Source organism: Salarias fasciatus, chromosome 14, assembly GCF_902148845.1.
Source record: "Salarias fasciatus chromosome 14, fSalaFa1.1, whole genome shotgun sequence".
NCBI classification, from domain to species: domain Eukaryota; kingdom Metazoa; phylum Chordata; class Actinopteri; order Blenniiformes; family Blenniidae; genus Salarias; species Salarias fasciatus.
Genome location: NC_043758.1, coordinates 14,927,727 through 14,945,947, shown reverse-complemented (window position 1 = coordinate 14,945,947; position 18,221 = coordinate 14,927,727). Strand labels below are relative to the sequence as shown.

Genomic DNA, 18,221 nt, shown 5'->3' with positions numbered 1-18,221 from the left:
GTCCTCAAGCGGGAGCCACCGCCCCCTACAGGTCGGGAGGGAGTACTGCGGCTGTAAAACAAACTGAGCTGATCCCTCCAGCGGAGCGTTTCAGTCACTGCAAGTTTACACAACGTGCAATTTAACAATGAGAATGCTCAGAAACGACATTGAATATCCTCACAAAAATGTCCGTATTTTGAAGACAGTTTCACTTTCTTTTAGTTTTAAAAAATATTTCAATCAAGTGTGGAAATTCAATGCCATCATGTATCGTTCTCAAACACCATTCTTAATCCGGTGCAGGGATGGGTGCCAGAGATCATGCATGGATAGCATAAAGTGCTTCCAGTTTCTGTATTTCTTAAAGGGAATTTTTTTCATCATATTATATATGACAACTATCTGGTGAGTAATTTCTGTCAGGGCTGCACAGTAGTTTCTTGATTAGCATTTTCAACTTGCAGCAAAACATCATCTGTTCAAGGCAGGATGTGTGTGTGTGTGTGTGTGTGTGTGTGTGTGTGTGTTTGTGCTTTATGGTAACTGAAGCAGTGAGAAATTTCACAAACATTGGAAAAAGAGTTTGTGTTTTGTGTGAAGCTCAGCTGTAAATACAATTAGATGTGGTGTATTCAAATGCTTTACAGCCCCAGGCTCATCTTTAAAGTAATCTCAGACTTGATGCCACGGTCAGTGTCCATCAGCATCATGCTTATGCTGTCAATGGATTTCACTGCGATTACCAATAATGATTTGATTACACATGCAAATCCAATAACAGTGTGTCTCCTCATTTAAAAACCTAAAACCTGGTTGATTTTACTGTATTTTTGTCACTCCTCGAAATATTAGTCTTGAAAGCAAGTTTTTGGCTGATGTAGATAAGACTTTAATTTGATACCTGGATTTTTTTTTTTTTTTTTTTTATTTAATCAGACTGTATTAACTTTTGGGTCACCATTAGGTAAGCCCTTTAAGGGATAACACCTGCAGCGGCTCAACTGCAGAGCATTCAGGTCACACATAATACTATCAATCCACATTTCAAAACTGTTGCATAAAAATGTTGCTGCAAGCTTTCAGTGAGACCCTTCTGAGAAATCAAACATTTCTGAAAACCAGTGAGAGAGGTTACTTCTGAGATTGTAGTATGTGAGATTCATCAAAAGAAAAGCTTACTACAGAGGCAACCCTGTATCATCAATTCCTAGGCATCTTTGATAATGCACATAATTCCATAACACATGGTTCTGTGCCCCTCAGTTTACTTTACTTCCCCCTAATTTCAATTGCAATGTGCATATTGGTTGTTTCGTGTTCAAATTGAATTTTCTTTTTTCTATCATTACCTGTTTTCACTTTTGTGAACATATATAATAAAAAAAATGCATCTTGAAAAAAAATCAAGCATAATTCAAAAACAGTCACTTTACTTAGGCACGTAAATCGTATGACCATAAATTTGTTGTGCAATGTACAAAAGGTAAAATTTCAAGTTACATAACACACAGTATCGAAGGTGAGGCATCAGTGAAAAAGACACCAAGGCAAAAACTTCACTTACAGCGAACTGAATTAACTCATTATAACATGTGTGCACACCGAGTGTTCAAGTATGACATCAATGAATGCTTGAGAACTTCAAAGCCACCATCAGGGGAATATATGAAAAAGGCCTTCATCCCACTCTTCATCTTGAGCAGCATCAAGGCTGTTCTCATCAGGTGGTTGAGCGGTGGTGAATTTATTATTCAGTCCTTGGGTTTCTAGTCAGAAGTCTTTGTCTTCAGACGATGAAATGACCATAACTTCACGGCTCTTAAAGTCCCACATGGCTGTCAGATGGAAGGCCATATTGGAGAACACCACTAGATACTCAAACAGTGCGAAAAATGTGTAGCCTGTTGAAAAAGAAATCACAGTATTTGATCGATATAGTGTGTGTTTAAGTAAAGAATATCTGGACACTGACATGTAACACTCACAGAAGCTACATGTGTTTTTCAGCTTGTGATAAAATCATTTATCTGAACTGGTTGAACGCTGATACTTACTCCCTGATTCACAGTACATGTTGTGTTTCCAGTAAAAGAATCCAGCAAAAGCACAAAAGCACACGTTGAGAAGTAAGAAGCGTACTTTCCAGTTGTGAGACTTGGCATCCTTTAATGGCAGAAAACAAACAAAACAAATGCAATTATAGACAAAAAGTTTAAAATTAGATTATATAATTCAGTCTTCATTGTTAAATTGTTACCTCAGGACTTAGTGAATATTTCTTGATAGCTTTCCATAAGCGGCAGGTTATCAGCATGTGGATAAGAGAGCTGATGATGAACAGAACAAATCCTTCCTTATGTACAACTGAGGGGCACAAATACACAGAATGAGAGATAAATACTGCCAGGAAAATGGTAGATTTAGAAATTTAAACCATATACAATTACAAATCAAACTTAAAAAAAAGCATCAAAATGTGTTGAAGTAACTCCACTGTGTATCTTGCTTCTATTATTTTTTTAGTAGTTGAATGAAGCTAAACTGAGATATTTTACTCAATTATGGACCCATAAACCAGGGATGTCGAACTTATTATAATATTAAAAGCCACATACAGCCTGTTTTTAACTTGACAGTGAAATGTGAGCATCACAACCAACAGATAATGGTAACTTTAAATGTTTTCCTTCACTTTAGTGAAAGTGGAACTAATAAAAGAAAGAAAATGACCACTTTTAATAAAGAATAGTTTTACGAGCTTTGAGAGAAATTCTATTTTCAGCAGTAACACTGGTGTGAAATACAGTGAAATGTCCACAACTTGTATCTTCTCTTTCTTTAGATTTTGTTGAATCGCAAATATGGAGCAAATGATTTCATTTTGAGCTTTATTTGCAGAGCTGGATGAAACCTAACAACTTCTTAAAGTCCATTTTTTAAGTTAAAGTGAGCAAGTTATAAGATCATCTTAGCAGCATGGATTGATACTACATCACTGACAAAGTAACTAACTTTCACAGCTGCATCACTGATCTCTTTCATCAGTATTTTTTCAGTGTCTGTCTACATGTTTGCCATGTTTACTCTTACTTTTATTGAATAGATGAAATATGATTTATTTTGTAGTTTTCAAATTTTGGGAAGTCATCCTTTGGCCTCTGGAGGTCTTGCATTATGACCGATATGTTTGGAACACCTCTGTCAAACTCAGAATAATGTTTTGTACATTACCCTCCATGTCCTCCACTTAAAAGCATAAAGTTATTTTCTCTGAAACTGAGGACCAATCTTCATTAACTTAGGATTTGAAACCTGACTGAAATGGTCAAAATACAGTGCTATCCTGTGAAATGTGACATACTCACAATACGTCTCGCTGGACGACACATAGGTGAGGAGCAGGAGTCCGAGGTTTTCAGAAATGGAAAAGCCAAGGTTCAAGCAGCTGAGGGGACTCTCTGGAAACTTAGAGGCAAAACGTGATTTGTACAGTTTGAAGTAGGTGAAGGCAACCAGGAATCTGGGTGCTGAGTGGAGGCCGATACAGAAGCGCCATATGTAGCACTCAGGACTCAGGCTTATCGAGGCACTAATAGACGGCAGGTAATTCGGGACCTGAAAATATACAGTAATGGTTATTTTTGAAAATCAAATAAAAATCTCAATTCAGACAGAAAAGTGAAATGAAAGCGAAAATGTTATTGAATGAGCCACATGGTGTAATGAATAGCACTTGGACAACCTTTCCAGAGTGTACCCTAATTTTCACCCATTGTGAACCACTAAAAGTTTGACAGGGCAATATATAAGAAAAATGGATGAATAAAGAAATATCAACAGTTTTCAAATTTTATCATATGCAGTGAAGAAAAGAACATGCTCAGTTTCACGAGGAAAAAAAAAAAACATTACCTGGCAGTGTGTACCAGTGGCATCTTCAAAGTGAAAAACAGAAGATATAAATACACAAATTATGAGTCCAAGCAGTGGCAGGCACACAGTACCAAGAACGCAGGCAGAGAAAGAGACTCTGACGACCAAGGGCCTCTCATGCCCGAAGATATTTGAGCCTTGTAGCATCTTAGATTGCAAGACGGAGGCAGTCTGCTTTAAAACCTGTGCAAGAGAAAACAACATTTTTAGGCGAGGAACATTCATCCCTGCGAAATTCAAACTGATGCACGACGTGCAGGATTTTAACAATGCATGCATTACTAAACATATAATACGTTGAAACAGCCTACCTGTCCGGTGTGTACAGTCTCAGTAATGTTAAGCCTCCCCCTCAAAAAAAAAAAAAAAAAAAAACCGCTACGCGATGAAAATAACTACAGTAAAACAATAACATTCATCGCACCAGCTATTTCGCTTCGATGTTCCACATGTGGGATGGAAATTTACTTGAAAATGTCTTGATTTCGATAAGTAGCGCATCGGTTTTGGCACTAATATGATTTTAGCTGAGCGACGCCAGCAGATGAGAAAAGGCCGGCAGATGGACGCAGCATCCTCCAGGAGGCAGGAGGAGGCGGAGAGCTGCACCCGGAAGAAAAAGCGCGCAGGAGAGAGAGCGCGTGGGGCTCGTTTCAGCTATCAAAATAATGCACAGAACTCATGCTTCATGTAAATTGAATATGCTATGTTGTGAATTAAAAGAACTCAGCAGGATGCATTTATTTTATACGGGCCTTAATACCCGGGAGCTGTCCATGGTGCTGAATCTGTCCTTTGCTGTTGCTTTTTTTTTTTTTTTTTTTTTTTATTGGAGGAAGGATTGGAATGTTTGACTTGGTATTTTTATGAGCCTTGTCGGCCACGTGCGCGAAGTCGTCAATCATTTCTTTTTTCTTTTTCTGTCAATCCACAGACAACCCCGCCTCCTGCGCTGCTGTTCATCTCTGCGCACCACACGGACCACAGGGACACCGATCTGTGCAGATTTTACCATCATTCTACTTTAATTATTTCAGTTTTGAGCCACTTGTTCGTGTTGGCAAAGGAAAAATTTCAATGGTCCTTGGATCAGAACCATTTGCTTCTGCAAGATGAAACGACAGACAGTCCAAACTTCGCTCTGCTTGCTTTTGTGCTTCAGTGTTTTACCAAGTAAGTTTCATTTAATTGATCTTAACTATCAGTTTGATACACAGTGCGCTCTTAGTAAAAAGTGTTCATTGTATGGAAACATGTTTCCTTGTAAAATCAAATGTTTTTCTTTGCAGTTTTCAGTGAATACCAGAAAGTAGAAATCAAAACATCTTTTTTGGCATTTTAGTGTCACTATCTCCTGCCTCCACCTCACTCACACAGGGTACGACTGTCCCTTTTTGTATCTGTGAACATCCTCATTTGGCCATCTCTCAACCAGTACAATTATCAGCACCTCTTTTTCCTACAAGGCTATAATTTCCCAAATAACCACCTTTGTCCTATCTCACACCACCCAGTCCAGCCTGACCTGTCCCTTCAATGTAATTTTAATTTTAATGCTGTTCACTCCACTCACTCTCTGTCCAAACCTCAACATTTCAGGCTAAACAAAGAAAAACAATCCCTAATAATATAAAGGGTACATATAAGTGATGATTATTTTTCTGTCAATAATGTTGGAATCTTGTCAATGAAAAATGAAGTCATGCAAACAAGACAAATCATAGTTGGTTTTTGGTTTGATATTTCTTCGATCATCAATTTCTTATCTCAGACTTCAACTTGTCTTTCATGCAAGCTGTCTCACTGGAACTTGCCTGCAGTTGGAGTGAGGGATTTAGTGTGATCATAATCCCAGAGACCTCCTTTGTACCCAGCTCAGAGGCTTTATTGCCAGAGAGGATTCTGGGTTAACATCTGGCTCACTCAAGCCCATTTATGCTGGAAACAAGGTTCACTTAGAATATATGTTTGAGTATTGCCTTTTTAAAATCATGTAGACGTTTTCAAAACCATTTCTGCAGTGGCGGGGAGAAGATTTGTACTCAACTTCTGTTAAAGGGTTAGGTTTGGGTCTTTTTAAGAGTGAGTTACTTTTATGCAAAATTTTGTTATGTCGTCAAAGTGGCAATAAAAAGCCTCAATCTCAATCTTTTTCACTGAATGTGCAGTACTGACAGGCTGGCTGTTTGCTTTGAACCTGTGAACTCTGCTTCTCTGGGAAACCACTAAAAACATTAACCTACATTACTTTTGTTAAAAAAATGTCAATGTAAAGCAGGAATTTGCTAAAATATGAAACCTTTTGGCATTGAGTTAAAATTTAAATTGTCATCTCATTCAGCAGAGAGGTTGATTTAAGTAGATTACAAACTATGAAATGTTCTTGAATCTGAGTAAAATTGCAGGAACCAAAACTATAAATGTCTTAAAATTCTGTTTAATTAAGCAATGTTATTTTCAGTATTTGTAATAGGTCATGTTCACCAATAATATTATGGTATTGTTATGAAGATTAAATATTGCAATTGTAAAATGTAGGTCAAATTCAAACTTGAATGATATTTGTGCTGAACAATTCCAACACAGATATTTTCTATAAGTTTACACACTTTTTGGTCGTCACGTGTTGTGTCTCAAATGGATTAAGTATTCAGTTAACACATGTTGATCTCCACATGTTGCAGGAAAAAACTGTGGTGGTGCATAATAGCAGATTTGTGTGATCTCTTTGCAGAGCTTTATTGAAGGGCTTGACAGTCCTCCCTTCCCCATCTGCCATCTGTCATGCATTCACACTGTGCTTCTCATGTTTCTTCTTTAACCACACTGATTGCTCTATACATCATTGGTTGGATACCAACGTCAATAAAACCCATATCTTGTCAATTTTTTTCCAATCAAAAAATATACAAATAAATGTGTTCAACCCCCCACCCCCACCCAGAAAAAAAAACACATAATGGACTGTGTGGGATATTAGGTATTGTTTAACCTGAAATGAACAACCACTTTAAGAAAAGGGCACAGGTCCTTGACCTTGTGTTAAGAAAGCTAAAAGCCCAACTGGTCCAGCAGTTTTCTGGGAAATTGTTTTAAATATTTGTTGCGTAAAAGCTTAAAACAGCTCCTGAATGTTTAGATTTGGGTCTGAGAACAAAAGGCTGATTACATACAGATGATTGTAGAGGCCTGGATGATTCATAACATAGCAAAAGATTTTAAATTTATTTTGGGAGTAAACCTTTCAGTGTTTTTGAGAACAGTTTCATCAAGGGAGAAAGGCAGTGAGGGATGATTTTCAGGGCAAATGACCTGAAAATATCCAAATTAAGGCTGTCATGGACGTCTGTTTTGAATCTTTAAATCAGTTAATTGAAAATATACATTTTTATTCATTCAGTTTAATAAATTATTATTTGATCTTACTTTTGCTTTTGAAGATATAGGTAAATGATGTATTTCAGTTTTCCATGGGGAAAATCCTACAGAAGTATTCCTAATTCCAGGAATTCCAGGACACAATAAATCTACTCGTACTGTAGTCCTAACTCTGAAGTGTTCTCTCTGTGCTTATAGCCTGTCACTGTGCTCATGGGAAATTCGCTCAGAAGCTCCTGAATGATCTGTTCACCAACTACACTAGTGCGCTGAGACCCGTGGAAGACACAAACAACATCCTGAATGTGACTCTGCAGGTCACTCTGTCACAAATCATCGACATGGTAAAACACCACATTGCACACTAGCCGAGCATTGCATGTGTCGATGTGAGTGCTGCTGCCCACACACATCTATTCTTATCAGTGTTTTATTTGCTGCACCGTGCCTGTTGTTACTGCACATTTATAATTGTCATTATTTCACAGGATGAGCGAAATCAAATTTTGACTGCATATTTGTGGATACGGCAAGTGTGGGTTGACGCACACCTCAAATGGAATAAAGATGATTACGATGGACTCGATACCATCCGCATACCTAGTAGTTATGTATGGAGACCTGATATAGTCCTATATAACAAGTAGGTCGGACTGGTATTGGGTTAATCAAAGACTTGTTACCCCAAGGCTGCTTTATTTGGTCAGTATATGGGGCACAAGCTGAACAGCCCTCCATCAGTTATTTATGGGACTGTCCAGTCCTCTGTCTGCTCTTTATGTTTCAGTAATGTAGCTCTTACAATTGCAAGAAGATTGCATGACAAATGAAATTCATGAATGGGTGCTGCATGGGTTGCCAGTGGTTTGCACTGAATCCTTAAAGAGGAAGACCCTAGGGTGAATCCAGGGTTTGGGCCTTTCTGTCAGTAGTTTGCTTGTTCCACAATCTGTCAACCAGGTGTGCACCCTGGGTAAAAGTGGCTATTAAGGATGGATGCATTAAAGATCTTGGCAAGACACATGCTGACATACAAATGTGACCCTGTCACATTACTGAAAACAAAAAAAGCAGACACAATGCTGAGAAATGTGTGCAACTGTCCACAGGACGTTGACTCTCTCCTCAGCAGGTGTACTTGTGCCTTTGTATCCTGATCAAGTTTCATTTGCGAATCCTGAAAGAAATATGCTTTTGCACTTTCTTTGAATGTGCATGGAGGTGCTCTAATTTCTTTCTCCAGACCTATTTTCTTTGTTTTTGTAGTGCAGACGATCATTTCACTGGCCCCATGGACACCAATGTGGTGATCCGACATGACGGCCAGATCATGTGGGACTCCCCAGCGATCACCAAGAGCTCCTGCAAAGTGGACGTGTCCTTCTTCCCCTTCGATGCTCAGCAGTGCAGGTTCACTTACGGCTCCTGGACCTACAACGGTAACCAGCTTGATATCCTGAATGCCATGGAGAGTGCCGACCTGGCTGATCTAGTGGAAAATGTGGAGTGGGAGGTGCTCGGGATGCCAGCCAAGCGGAACATCATTCTGTATGGCTGCTGTGCTGATCCTTACCCAGATGTGACCTACACCCTGAAGCTTAAAAGGAGAGCTTCTTTCTATGTTTTCAATCTGCTGATACCTTGTGTGATGATCTCTTTTCTGGCTCCACTGGGCTTCTACCTGCCTGCTGACTCCGGAGAAAAAGTTTCTTTGGGTGTCACTGTGATGCTGGCTCTCACTGTCTTTCAGCTGCTTGTTGCAGAGATCATGCCACCCTCTGAAAATGTACCACTGATTGGTAAGATCAGTAAACTAAGTTCAATTCCCAATATTTGAGACGACTGCTATAACGGTGTCTGTTAATTCTTCTTTTTTCTCCCCAAAGGAAAATATTACATTGCAACAATGACCATGATCACAGCCTCCACTGCTCTGACCATCTTCATCATGAACATACACCACTGTGGTCCAGATGCCAAGCCTGTTCCCAAGTGGGCCAAGAAAGTCATTCTGCAGTACATGGCCAGGATGTGCTTTGTGTATGAAGTTGGGGAGAACTGCATGTCACCACAGCCAGAGAAACAGGAGCCTCCAGTGATGAAGAACACAAACTGCACAATGAACGGTCAGGCTGGGCTGGGCCGAGACGACTTTGCATTCAAAACAGAGAGAGGACAAGAGACGGTGTGCTCACCAGAGGGACGAGAAGACACAGATCAGATGATGAGCCCGATTGGCTCCATGGGCAAGAATCCCACCAGTAACTACAGCACCTGGAAGAACGGCGTCTTTATGAGCATGGACTGCGGAGACTCGGGGGGTCCGAGGAGATGCAGGAAAGGAGGGGAGAGCGACTTGGAGAGAAAAGAGGCCGAGCTCACCTGCAGCACCCCGAGCAACGAGAGGCTGCTGCTGCGTAACATAGAGTACATAGCCAACTGCTACAGAGATCAGAGAGCCACGCAAAAAAGGACTGGAGAGTGGAAAAAGGTGGCCAAAGTTTTGGACCGATTCTTCATGTGGATATTTTTTATAATGGTGTTTCTAATGAGCCTTCTCATCATGGGGAAAGCCATTTAACTGCTGAGCTGCTCAGATGTTGGTTTTGGAGACACAGTCGAATTGTGTACATAAAATACAAATCAGAAAAAGTTAGCAAAATATTGATTAGGCACTAATAAGCCATTTACTTCTGTACAGGTTTTCAGGAGTTCATTAGTCGTGGCAGTTTCCTGCTAAATCATGAATGTTTTTGTTTTTTTCTCCCAAATTGTCAAAATTAAATAGAGAAAAATGATCATGGTGTAGCAATAACTACTGAAATTTATGATTATTATTTTTTCTTTTTCACTCACCTATATTGTAATTAAGGACTCTACCTCAGTGTGTTTCTGCACCAAAATAAAGGTGGACAGTTGCAACATATTATTTCAAATGCATGTAGAACAGCATTTATCCCTGGGATTTCACAAGATTTCTAAAAAAAAGAATGAAACTGAGTAATTGGAGAGCATATAGAGTATAATTGTAAGTTCCAGATAAAATTTACAATTTTAATGATGTGTAGATGCAAGCTGGTAAAGATGTGAGCAAAACTAATAAACAAGAGAGTAAATAACATGTCAGATTAACTCATCACATAATGGGTAAAATCCTTTGGAAGCCATCTGCCTCACATGTTCTTTATGTACATTATCCTCTGTGTCTATGTTGTGAAATGGGACGTATCTCTTTAATCTAAACGGGAGAAAAGGGAGAAAAGCCTGAGAGCTTAATCACCAGAAACCGATACACACACACACACACACACACACACACACACACATATATATATATATACATATATATATATATATATATATATATATATACATATATATATATATATATTGCTATGAAATGCATAGTCACATTTGAAAAAGAGGATGTGTGATGTGATAGGGAGCTTATACAAAGCATCAAGCCTGCTTCATCCAGATTTCTGTGATGATCTGACATTTAATGCCAGAATCACTGAGTGATTGAGGGGAAAATATCTGGCATCATAATTAAACTTTTTATGTCTCTCCATTAGAAATACAGGAAGTAGTTGAATTCGAACAATTGAATACAGTATGAAACATTGCTTTCATTTGTTGAGCCATAAACACTAACAGCAGTTCAAGCCAAACAGGGTCCCGGGGCCCTGTGACTGACGGGGGTCCTGGCCAAGGCCTTCCTCTGCCCCCTTCTGGACCAGTGCGTGGATGTCTTCCTGGAGGGTTGACTGGGATCTGGGCTCTGGGATCGCTGCCGATTGTCTAGGCCCTGAGGGCCTTTCTGGCCTTCTTCTGATCTTTTCAGAGGTCAGAGGTCATATTTGCATGCAGCTTCAATCACTCTGCACTCTTTATATTCTGTGTGTGTACTTACTTGTCTTTGACCAATTGTTGGCTGTGTTAGAGTTTTCCTGATATCCTGGTTTGTAATTCAATACCTGGATCCCCAGCATGCACAGCCCAGATAATTACCAGTTGTGCCTCCTAACAAAAGTCCGTAGGATGTTCTCTGTTACACATATCTTGGTGCAGGTATAGTAGCCGGGCATCTGGCGTGTCGGTTCCAATCGAAGGATCGTTGTTGTGTCTTTGCACTCTCTCTCTCCATTCTCCAGTCTGTTTTGTTTGCTTCTCCCACACACACTCTCTCTCTCTTCCTGACTTTCTGTGCCCCTGTCAGGTCCAGCAATATTTTATCCCAGTATTCAAAACAAATAAATGTAGTAAGAAATCATATTATCAAGAGGAGCTTTATACCTATAAGTTCGTCTTGGACAAGAAAATCTGTCGGACACATCACAACATCCAGACCTCCATTCTGTTGCTTTGATGCTGGACAGGACATGTAAAAAAAAAGAAGAAATTAAAGCTACTGATGGACGATTATGGTGAAAAAAAAACCCAAGTATTTTCATCAATTGTTTTTATTCACGTGGAGATGCCCAGAACACCTTTAATAAAATCTAACACTAAGAACATTCAAATGACCCAAAATAAGTTAAAAATCCACCCATATCAACAGCAAAATGATAGAAAAAAAAGCTTCTCCCAATGAGGATGTTTAAGAATGACTGTGTTTAATTAACTGCTCTGGTATTGACCCATGCCTATACAGTACACATATTTTTGTATCATATAATTATATTATTTGAATAGGTTGATTTTTTTGTGTATCTCATGTTTCACTGATGAAAAACATGTAGAAATAGTAAAAAACAAATGAATGTGATACACAAATACATAAATATACCTTATATACATTCTTTGATTCATACCCAAAGAAATTTGTTTGCTATGGGTGGATTGATTTTGCACTGATTAGATTTAATTACAGTGCATAAGGAGCAAGTAGCTTTTCTTAGACCTGAGGTTGTTTTTAATATACAAGTCAAGAAAGATAAAAGATACTCCTGTTTTATGCTTCCACATTAAATGACAATTGTCTGTATTCAATTTGGAAATGTACAAGGAATACAAGAGAAAGAGGGATTGAGAATTTTGAAACTGAACTGTTCTGTATTCAACTCTTTACATAAAATGTAAAGAACTGTAGACAACATATCACATTCTGATGAGCCTTCCACTCTAAAAGATAAACAGTATTACCTTGGAGTCACTTTTCTTTGCAGTATTTGGTCGATTTTATCCCGTAATGATTTAGTCTGCATCCCATAAATAATTGGATTTAAATTAGCAGGAACGACGTGGAACAAAATGTATGCAATCTTCCTTAAGTCTGGATATTTTGGGAAGCGGTGCAGTATGATTGTTAGAAACCCAGACCAGAGCATAATGAGATAAAGAACAAGGTGACTCGCACAGGTTTGCAGCGCCTTGTTATTCAACTCTTTGTTCTTCTTGATCCAACAGACGACAGCGATCCTGAAGTAGGTGACTGCTATGCCTCCAATGGAGAAAGAGAACAGCAGTACAGTGAAAAACAGACCGTAGATGTTGTTGATGGACACGTCGTCGCAGGACAGTTTGAACAGTGATGCATTGTCACAGTAAGCGTTTTGAACAAAAGACCGACAGCGGGACAACCTCACCGTGAGACCGATCAGAATTGACACGAGCACCAAAGACACTCCCCAGGCAATCACCGACAGCACAACCACAGTCCTGGAGGTCATGATGGAGCTGTACCTCAAGGGGTGACAAATCGCCACATATCTGTCAAACGCCATGATGACAAGAATCATGTGTGACGCTGAGCCAAAGGTGTGGCTGTAAAAGGCTTGGACCACACACTGGCTGTAGGTAATGAACCTCTCTGTGGAGAGGACGTGAGCCATCAGCTGAGGCAGCAGCACCGTGTTTCCGATCAGATCGTTGACAGACAAGTTGCAGAAGAGGATGTACATCGGCTGGTGCAAACTCTTCTCAGTGATGATGAGCACCAGGACCGCGATGTTGGAAAAGAGCAGGGAGAAGTACACAAACAGGAGCAAGAAAAAGAGAGGGTAGATAAACTTTGGAGAGATGTCAAAACCTTGGATCTCCAGGATGTCACCTGAAAGAGTGCCATTTTTTTCCATTATGCTATATTTGATAGACAATCTGAAAAAAGGGGGAAAAAAAACATTAAAACAATATCCCCATCGAAAGAATAACACATAGGAGACACATTGCAAAGAATTTAGTCACATTAGCAACTACAACAACAAAAAACTATTTCTCAATGTCTTTGCTGCTACTTTTGGAATCTTTCAAATACAGTTGAAATTATCTCTTGTTCTCAAACAAAATCAAACAAAAATGTCATTAGTCATTGATGAATGGATAAATGGAAATGCGATAAAATGTGACAAAAATGTACAGATAGCTTCATATGATAGTAAAGATATTCAACTGATGACAGCGAAACTGAATGAGTGGTGTGCTGAATTGTGTGGGGAAGTAAATACCCTTCAGGAGGAGGAGGAGGAGGAAGAAGAGGAGGAGGAGGATCCCAAATCAGAGCAAGACCTCAACACCTTTTATTTTCACAGTGAAAAACATTTACCATCAAATCAGTGTTCTCCCAGTTAAATCCCAAACGTACAGATTGACGATTTGCTTTGACGAATCACGTGTGAGGGAAGAAAGCAAAAATATTTCAATTAATGCAATATAAAACATTATTTTGACTGAAGTTGGTCTGTTTATCTGATTCTATCTCAGCAATATTGTCATTGTATTAAAGTAACAACATGTTTAATGATCACAGCTGAAAGTGAAGTCAGTGTAGCTCATTGACTGCATTATAGTGAAACATAAACTCAATGAGTAATAAAATATTTGATCAGAAACGAAGTAAGATTATAATTTTTTTTTCTTTGAAAAATGTTCATTCACAATTGAACTGTGAGTGCAATGTGATTCCCAAATATTCAACAGAGGTTTAAAGGGGACATATTACTCTTTTTTCAATTTTTGAAGGGTTTCTTATAGTAAAGTGTGTTGCTGTAGCCTCATTATGACCTTCAAATTTGAAAACTGTCTGTTTCCTCCCTGTCTTGCTACACCACATTCTGTGAAAATGCCTGCTGAAATGGTCGAGATTGAGTTTGGTCCGTTTATCCCGAATTAAGTGGATTTATTTTTGAAAACAAAATAAAACAAACAAACAAACAAACAAACAAACAAACAAACAAACAAACAAAAACTTGTCTGTGATAGCCTGACATAATTAAATCCCAACATCTCTAGGCAGCATTGTGAATCATCCTGTTGAGTGTATGCGTTTGTTTTGGATGTGCACAAGAGAAAGGAGGATTTCAAACAGCTTTATTTCTGGCTAACGTGAATGTATGATTGATCCAGACTGAATGTCAGACATCAGAAAAGCTTTGATGCTTTGATGCCATATATGCCCCCATATGTGACTAATAAACATTATATATGCTTCAACAGTCTCAACATGCTTTACACGATCAGTAATGAGTCATTCCCTGGCATGTACATATTCATGAACACTTACACCAATTGCAATGGATACTATGCAATGTATTTGAAGACATTTGAAACAAACTCAGGGTTTAGTGTCTTGCTCAAGGACACATAACCACATGAAGTGACAGAGATGGGACCTGAACCACCAAGCTGCTTGGGATTTGAAGATGACCTTCTCTAGCTGCATGGATTGTATCCAGGTACTCTACTCTTCAAAAACATAGATGTTGAGTTACATCACTTACATGACAGTGGCGTTTAGAGACACTTTTTCGGAAACTTTTCAAAAATGCTTGGGCTCCATCAACTTAGATGGTGGAAATGCTGTGAATGCGCATGAGTACCATGTGAATAGTTCTTCTTCAACTGTGTAATTCTCCTGGGACATGGTTTTATAGTTGAAAGTCACCAGTAAAAACAATCCAGCTTCATTATCTGTTCATATGAATATCCATTTACTCACCGTTATTAATGTTCACAGAGTAATGTCTGCATTCATGTGTTTGTGGCTTGATTACAAAAACAAACAACACCTGCAAGTTGCTGTGAATAAGAACTATATTGTTTTCAGTCTTTTTTTCATTACCATGTAGGCAGACATGACTTTCCAAACGTTACAGTGCAAATGTGAAAGTTTTCTGAAATGAAAATGCAAAAACAATGAGTTTTCACTTCAGGCCTTGTTAAAGGAATACTCAGAAGATTTTGGAACCACGCCCTATCCCTATTATTGACAAAGTGAGACAAGCTCATAAATACCTTTTTTATGTCTGTGCGTCCAGTGGCTGGATCCCAGCTGTTAGCATCGTAGTTAGCTTAGCTCAACTGCAGGAGGTGAAGAGGAGACAGAGCCAGACTGACGAAAGTGGACAAAATACTCCTTCCAGTGAATGGTTATAAAACATTTTAAAAGACGTGTTTTCTTTTCAATCCGTTAAAATAATGTTTTGATACACACAGACCTGCACATGCGCAGTACTCCGCGGAAGGATATGCCGGAGCACAGCAGTAGAAGCCATAGACTAAGCCACTGTGCGCCGGTATATCCTTCCACGGAGCACTGCGCATGTGTAGGTCTGTGTGTGTCAAAATATTATTTTAACGGATTGAAAAGATAACACGTCTTTTAAAATGTTTTATTACCATTTGTATTTACTTCATGCGCTAATACGCCGTCCCCTGGACCACTGGAAGGAGTATTTTGTCCACTTTCGTCAGTCCGGCTATGTCTCCTCTTCACCTCCAGCAATTGAGCTAAGCTAACTGCGATGCTAACAGCTGGGATCCTGCCATTGGACGCACAGACACAAAAAAGGTATTTATGAGCTTATCTCACTTTATCAATGATAGGGAAAGGGCGTGGGTCTAAAATCTTCTGAGTATTCCTTTAAGTGACTGTTACACAGGTGCAAATCAACATAGTAGACTGACCATTAAAATCTTCTAAAAAGAAATGCATACTCACATGAATATGAAAATAACATAGAACTCCACACAGTAGGTTATAACAGCTGGGGACAATGTAATTTTATTAATTTTATTTTATTCTTTCAGAAATTCCTATGAGACAAGTGAAGGGAGACCTGGCCAGAGGCCAGCTACCTGGTGAGAGAGAGAGAAAGAGAGAGAGCACACAGAGTAATTAGGTGGTGAAATTAATTGACAAAATGGCTCAAGGGTCCATCTTGTCCATTTCTCAGGGTTAACACATTAGTCTTCATTATCCTTACTGCCCCTCTGTGTGAAGGTACAAGCTCCCTGCTCCCAGTGGTCTGATGTGACCACTTCAGTTTCAATTTATTATTGTCTGAAGAGAAAATCTTAAACAAAAGTTTGATTTCAAATAATACACTTATAATAGGTTGTTGTAGTGATGCAATATAGTACGAACATGATTGAAACAATCATATGTAACATATAAATCATGTAGCAAAAGTATTTGGAAAAAAGAATGTCGAACACAAATGTAAGAAGTTTAGTTTTTTCCCCTTAATAGTTAAAATCAATTGTTTCAAAGTTTGTTGCTCAAATTCAAAACATACATAACAGCTTGTAAACAGCTGATTCCCATGAGTGTTATTAAACAGTATCTCATTATCAACTGGAGGTTCAGGTATCTAGGGAATAATTAGAGTGACACAGTTAATAACATTGCTTAATCATACCTCAAAGGAGTTCATTGTTAAATGTGTTTTGACAAAGTGTCTGATGTAATTTTGACTTTGAGATACTTGCTGTCGCATCACAAGTTTTCCCTTTAGATGAAAGGCTGCAACTTATAACAGCACAGCAAAAGTTACTTTCATTTTGTATGTAACTGTATATACTGCATTAATAGTTTTAAAGAAGTGTAAGAAGGTCAGTACTTAAATAGTTGGACTCTGAGAAAGCTATTCTGAAAATTGACAAATAAATTGACGTGAATGACAAAAGTATGTAATTTTTTTTTTTTTTTACATTTTTTTGCAAATTCAATATAGTAAGCAAAGTTTATTTATAAATACTTTACTATTCCATTGCTCTTTTTCCCTCTGTACTTAAAAAATATTGCTTTATTACCTACATCAAAGATGGATGAATGGATGGATGAATAGATGGATGTGTATGTCCAGCACAATGATGTGTGATGTCAAAAAATTGAACTAATGGCAATATCAGTTTAAAATCTGAAAGAAATCTGGTGTTTGTAATGACAATTCTAGCTTCCAAAAACACCAGAAAGGTACAGATAGGACAGATCATTGCTGATGAACCCAGGTTCACAGGGTGTTTCGAGTTTCAGATCATCAGACACCTTTACCTGGGTGATACAGCTAGCCGGGGCTGAACAAACCCCAGCTTGTGTCCAAGCAGAATGCCACTCTACATTTCTCCCCTCCTCATCTGCCACAACTTCAAAGCTTCTTCTGCCGCTCCACTAATGTTCTTGGTGGTCTGGGAGACTCAGCACTCGGTGCAGCGATTGCCCTGAAACCCCTCTGCTGTCCACTTTGCAGGGGGTCCTCCATCACCTCCACCAACTCAAGAGATTTGGCCACATTCAATTTAAGGGCCTCCTAAATCTGATTTTCCCAGGGTACCATCAGTTCCAGCATCACCACCTGCTTCAAACTCTCAGATACTTGGACAAAATCTGGCCTGAGAGAAGCTCTTACTATATGCTCTGGAAATTGGAGAAAAAGCCCAGTAACGAGCCTAATTGAAATCAACTGTGTTGCAGCTCGGAGAGACCTTAAAGAAATACTCCGAAGATTTTGGACCCACGTCCAATCCCGATCATTTACAAGTGAGATAAGCTCATAAATACCTTTTTTTGGTGTCTGTGCGTCCAGTGGCTGGATCCCAGCTGTTAGCATTGTAGTTAGCTTAGCTCAACTGTGGGAGGTGAAGAGGAGACATAGCCGGACTGACGAAAGTGGACAAAATACTCCTTCCAGTGGTCCAGGGGACGGCAA

General features: G+C 39.0%; 3 protein-coding genes across 5 annotated transcripts; 1 reads left to right on the top strand and 2 right to left on the bottom strand.

The window, feature by feature from the left end:
- Positions 1–1,383: 1,383 nt before the first annotated feature.
- Positions 1,384–4,095, bottom strand: LOC115400587 (post-GPI attachment to proteins factor 2-like). The gene is made up of 5 exons (XM_030108576.1): positions 3,895–4,095; positions 3,348–3,597; positions 2,240–2,346; positions 2,037–2,145; positions 1,384–1,883 (listed from the first exon to the last, which is right to left on the bottom strand). The coding sequence occupies exons 1-5, from the start codon at positions 4,060–4,062 to the stop codon at positions 1,753–1,755; spliced, it is 765 nt and encodes a 254-aa protein (XP_029964436.1). The 5' UTR covers positions 4,063–4,095; the 3' UTR covers positions 1,384–1,752.
- An 898-nt stretch (positions 4,096–4,993) lies between these two features.
- Positions 4,994–9,943, top strand: chrna10a (cholinergic receptor, nicotinic, alpha 10a). 2 transcript variants are annotated; one of them, XM_030109081.1, is made up of 5 exons: positions 4,994–5,088; positions 7,492–7,637; positions 7,782–7,936; positions 8,560–9,092; positions 9,180–9,943. In XM_030109081.1, exons 1-5 carry the CDS (start codon positions 5,028–5,030, stop codon positions 9,872–9,874), a joined length of 1,590 nt encoding a protein of 529 aa, XP_029964941.1. In that variant the 5' UTR covers positions 4,994–5,027; the 3' UTR covers positions 9,875–9,943. The 2 variants fall into 2 exon arrangements, with proteins under 2 accessions (XP_029964941.1, XP_029964942.1); XM_030109082.1 differs by lacking the exon at positions 7,782–7,936 and having other exon boundaries at positions 8,696–9,092.
- A 206-nt stretch (positions 9,944–10,149) lies between these two features.
- LOC115400982 (olfactory receptor 52E4-like) lies at positions 10,150–13,370 on the bottom strand. 2 transcript variants are annotated; one of them, XM_030109084.1, is made up of 2 exons: positions 12,450–13,370; positions 10,150–10,167 (listed from the first exon to the last, which is right to left on the bottom strand). In XM_030109084.1, the coding sequence occupies exons 1-2, from the start codon at positions 13,368–13,370 to the stop codon at positions 10,150–10,152; spliced, it is 939 nt and encodes a 312-aa protein (XP_029964944.1). The 2 variants fall into 2 exon arrangements, with proteins under 2 accessions (XP_029964944.1, XP_029964943.1); XM_030109083.1 differs by lacking the exon at positions 10,150–10,167 and having other exon boundaries at positions 12,435–13,370.
- Positions 13,371–18,221: the final 4,851 nt, after the last annotated feature.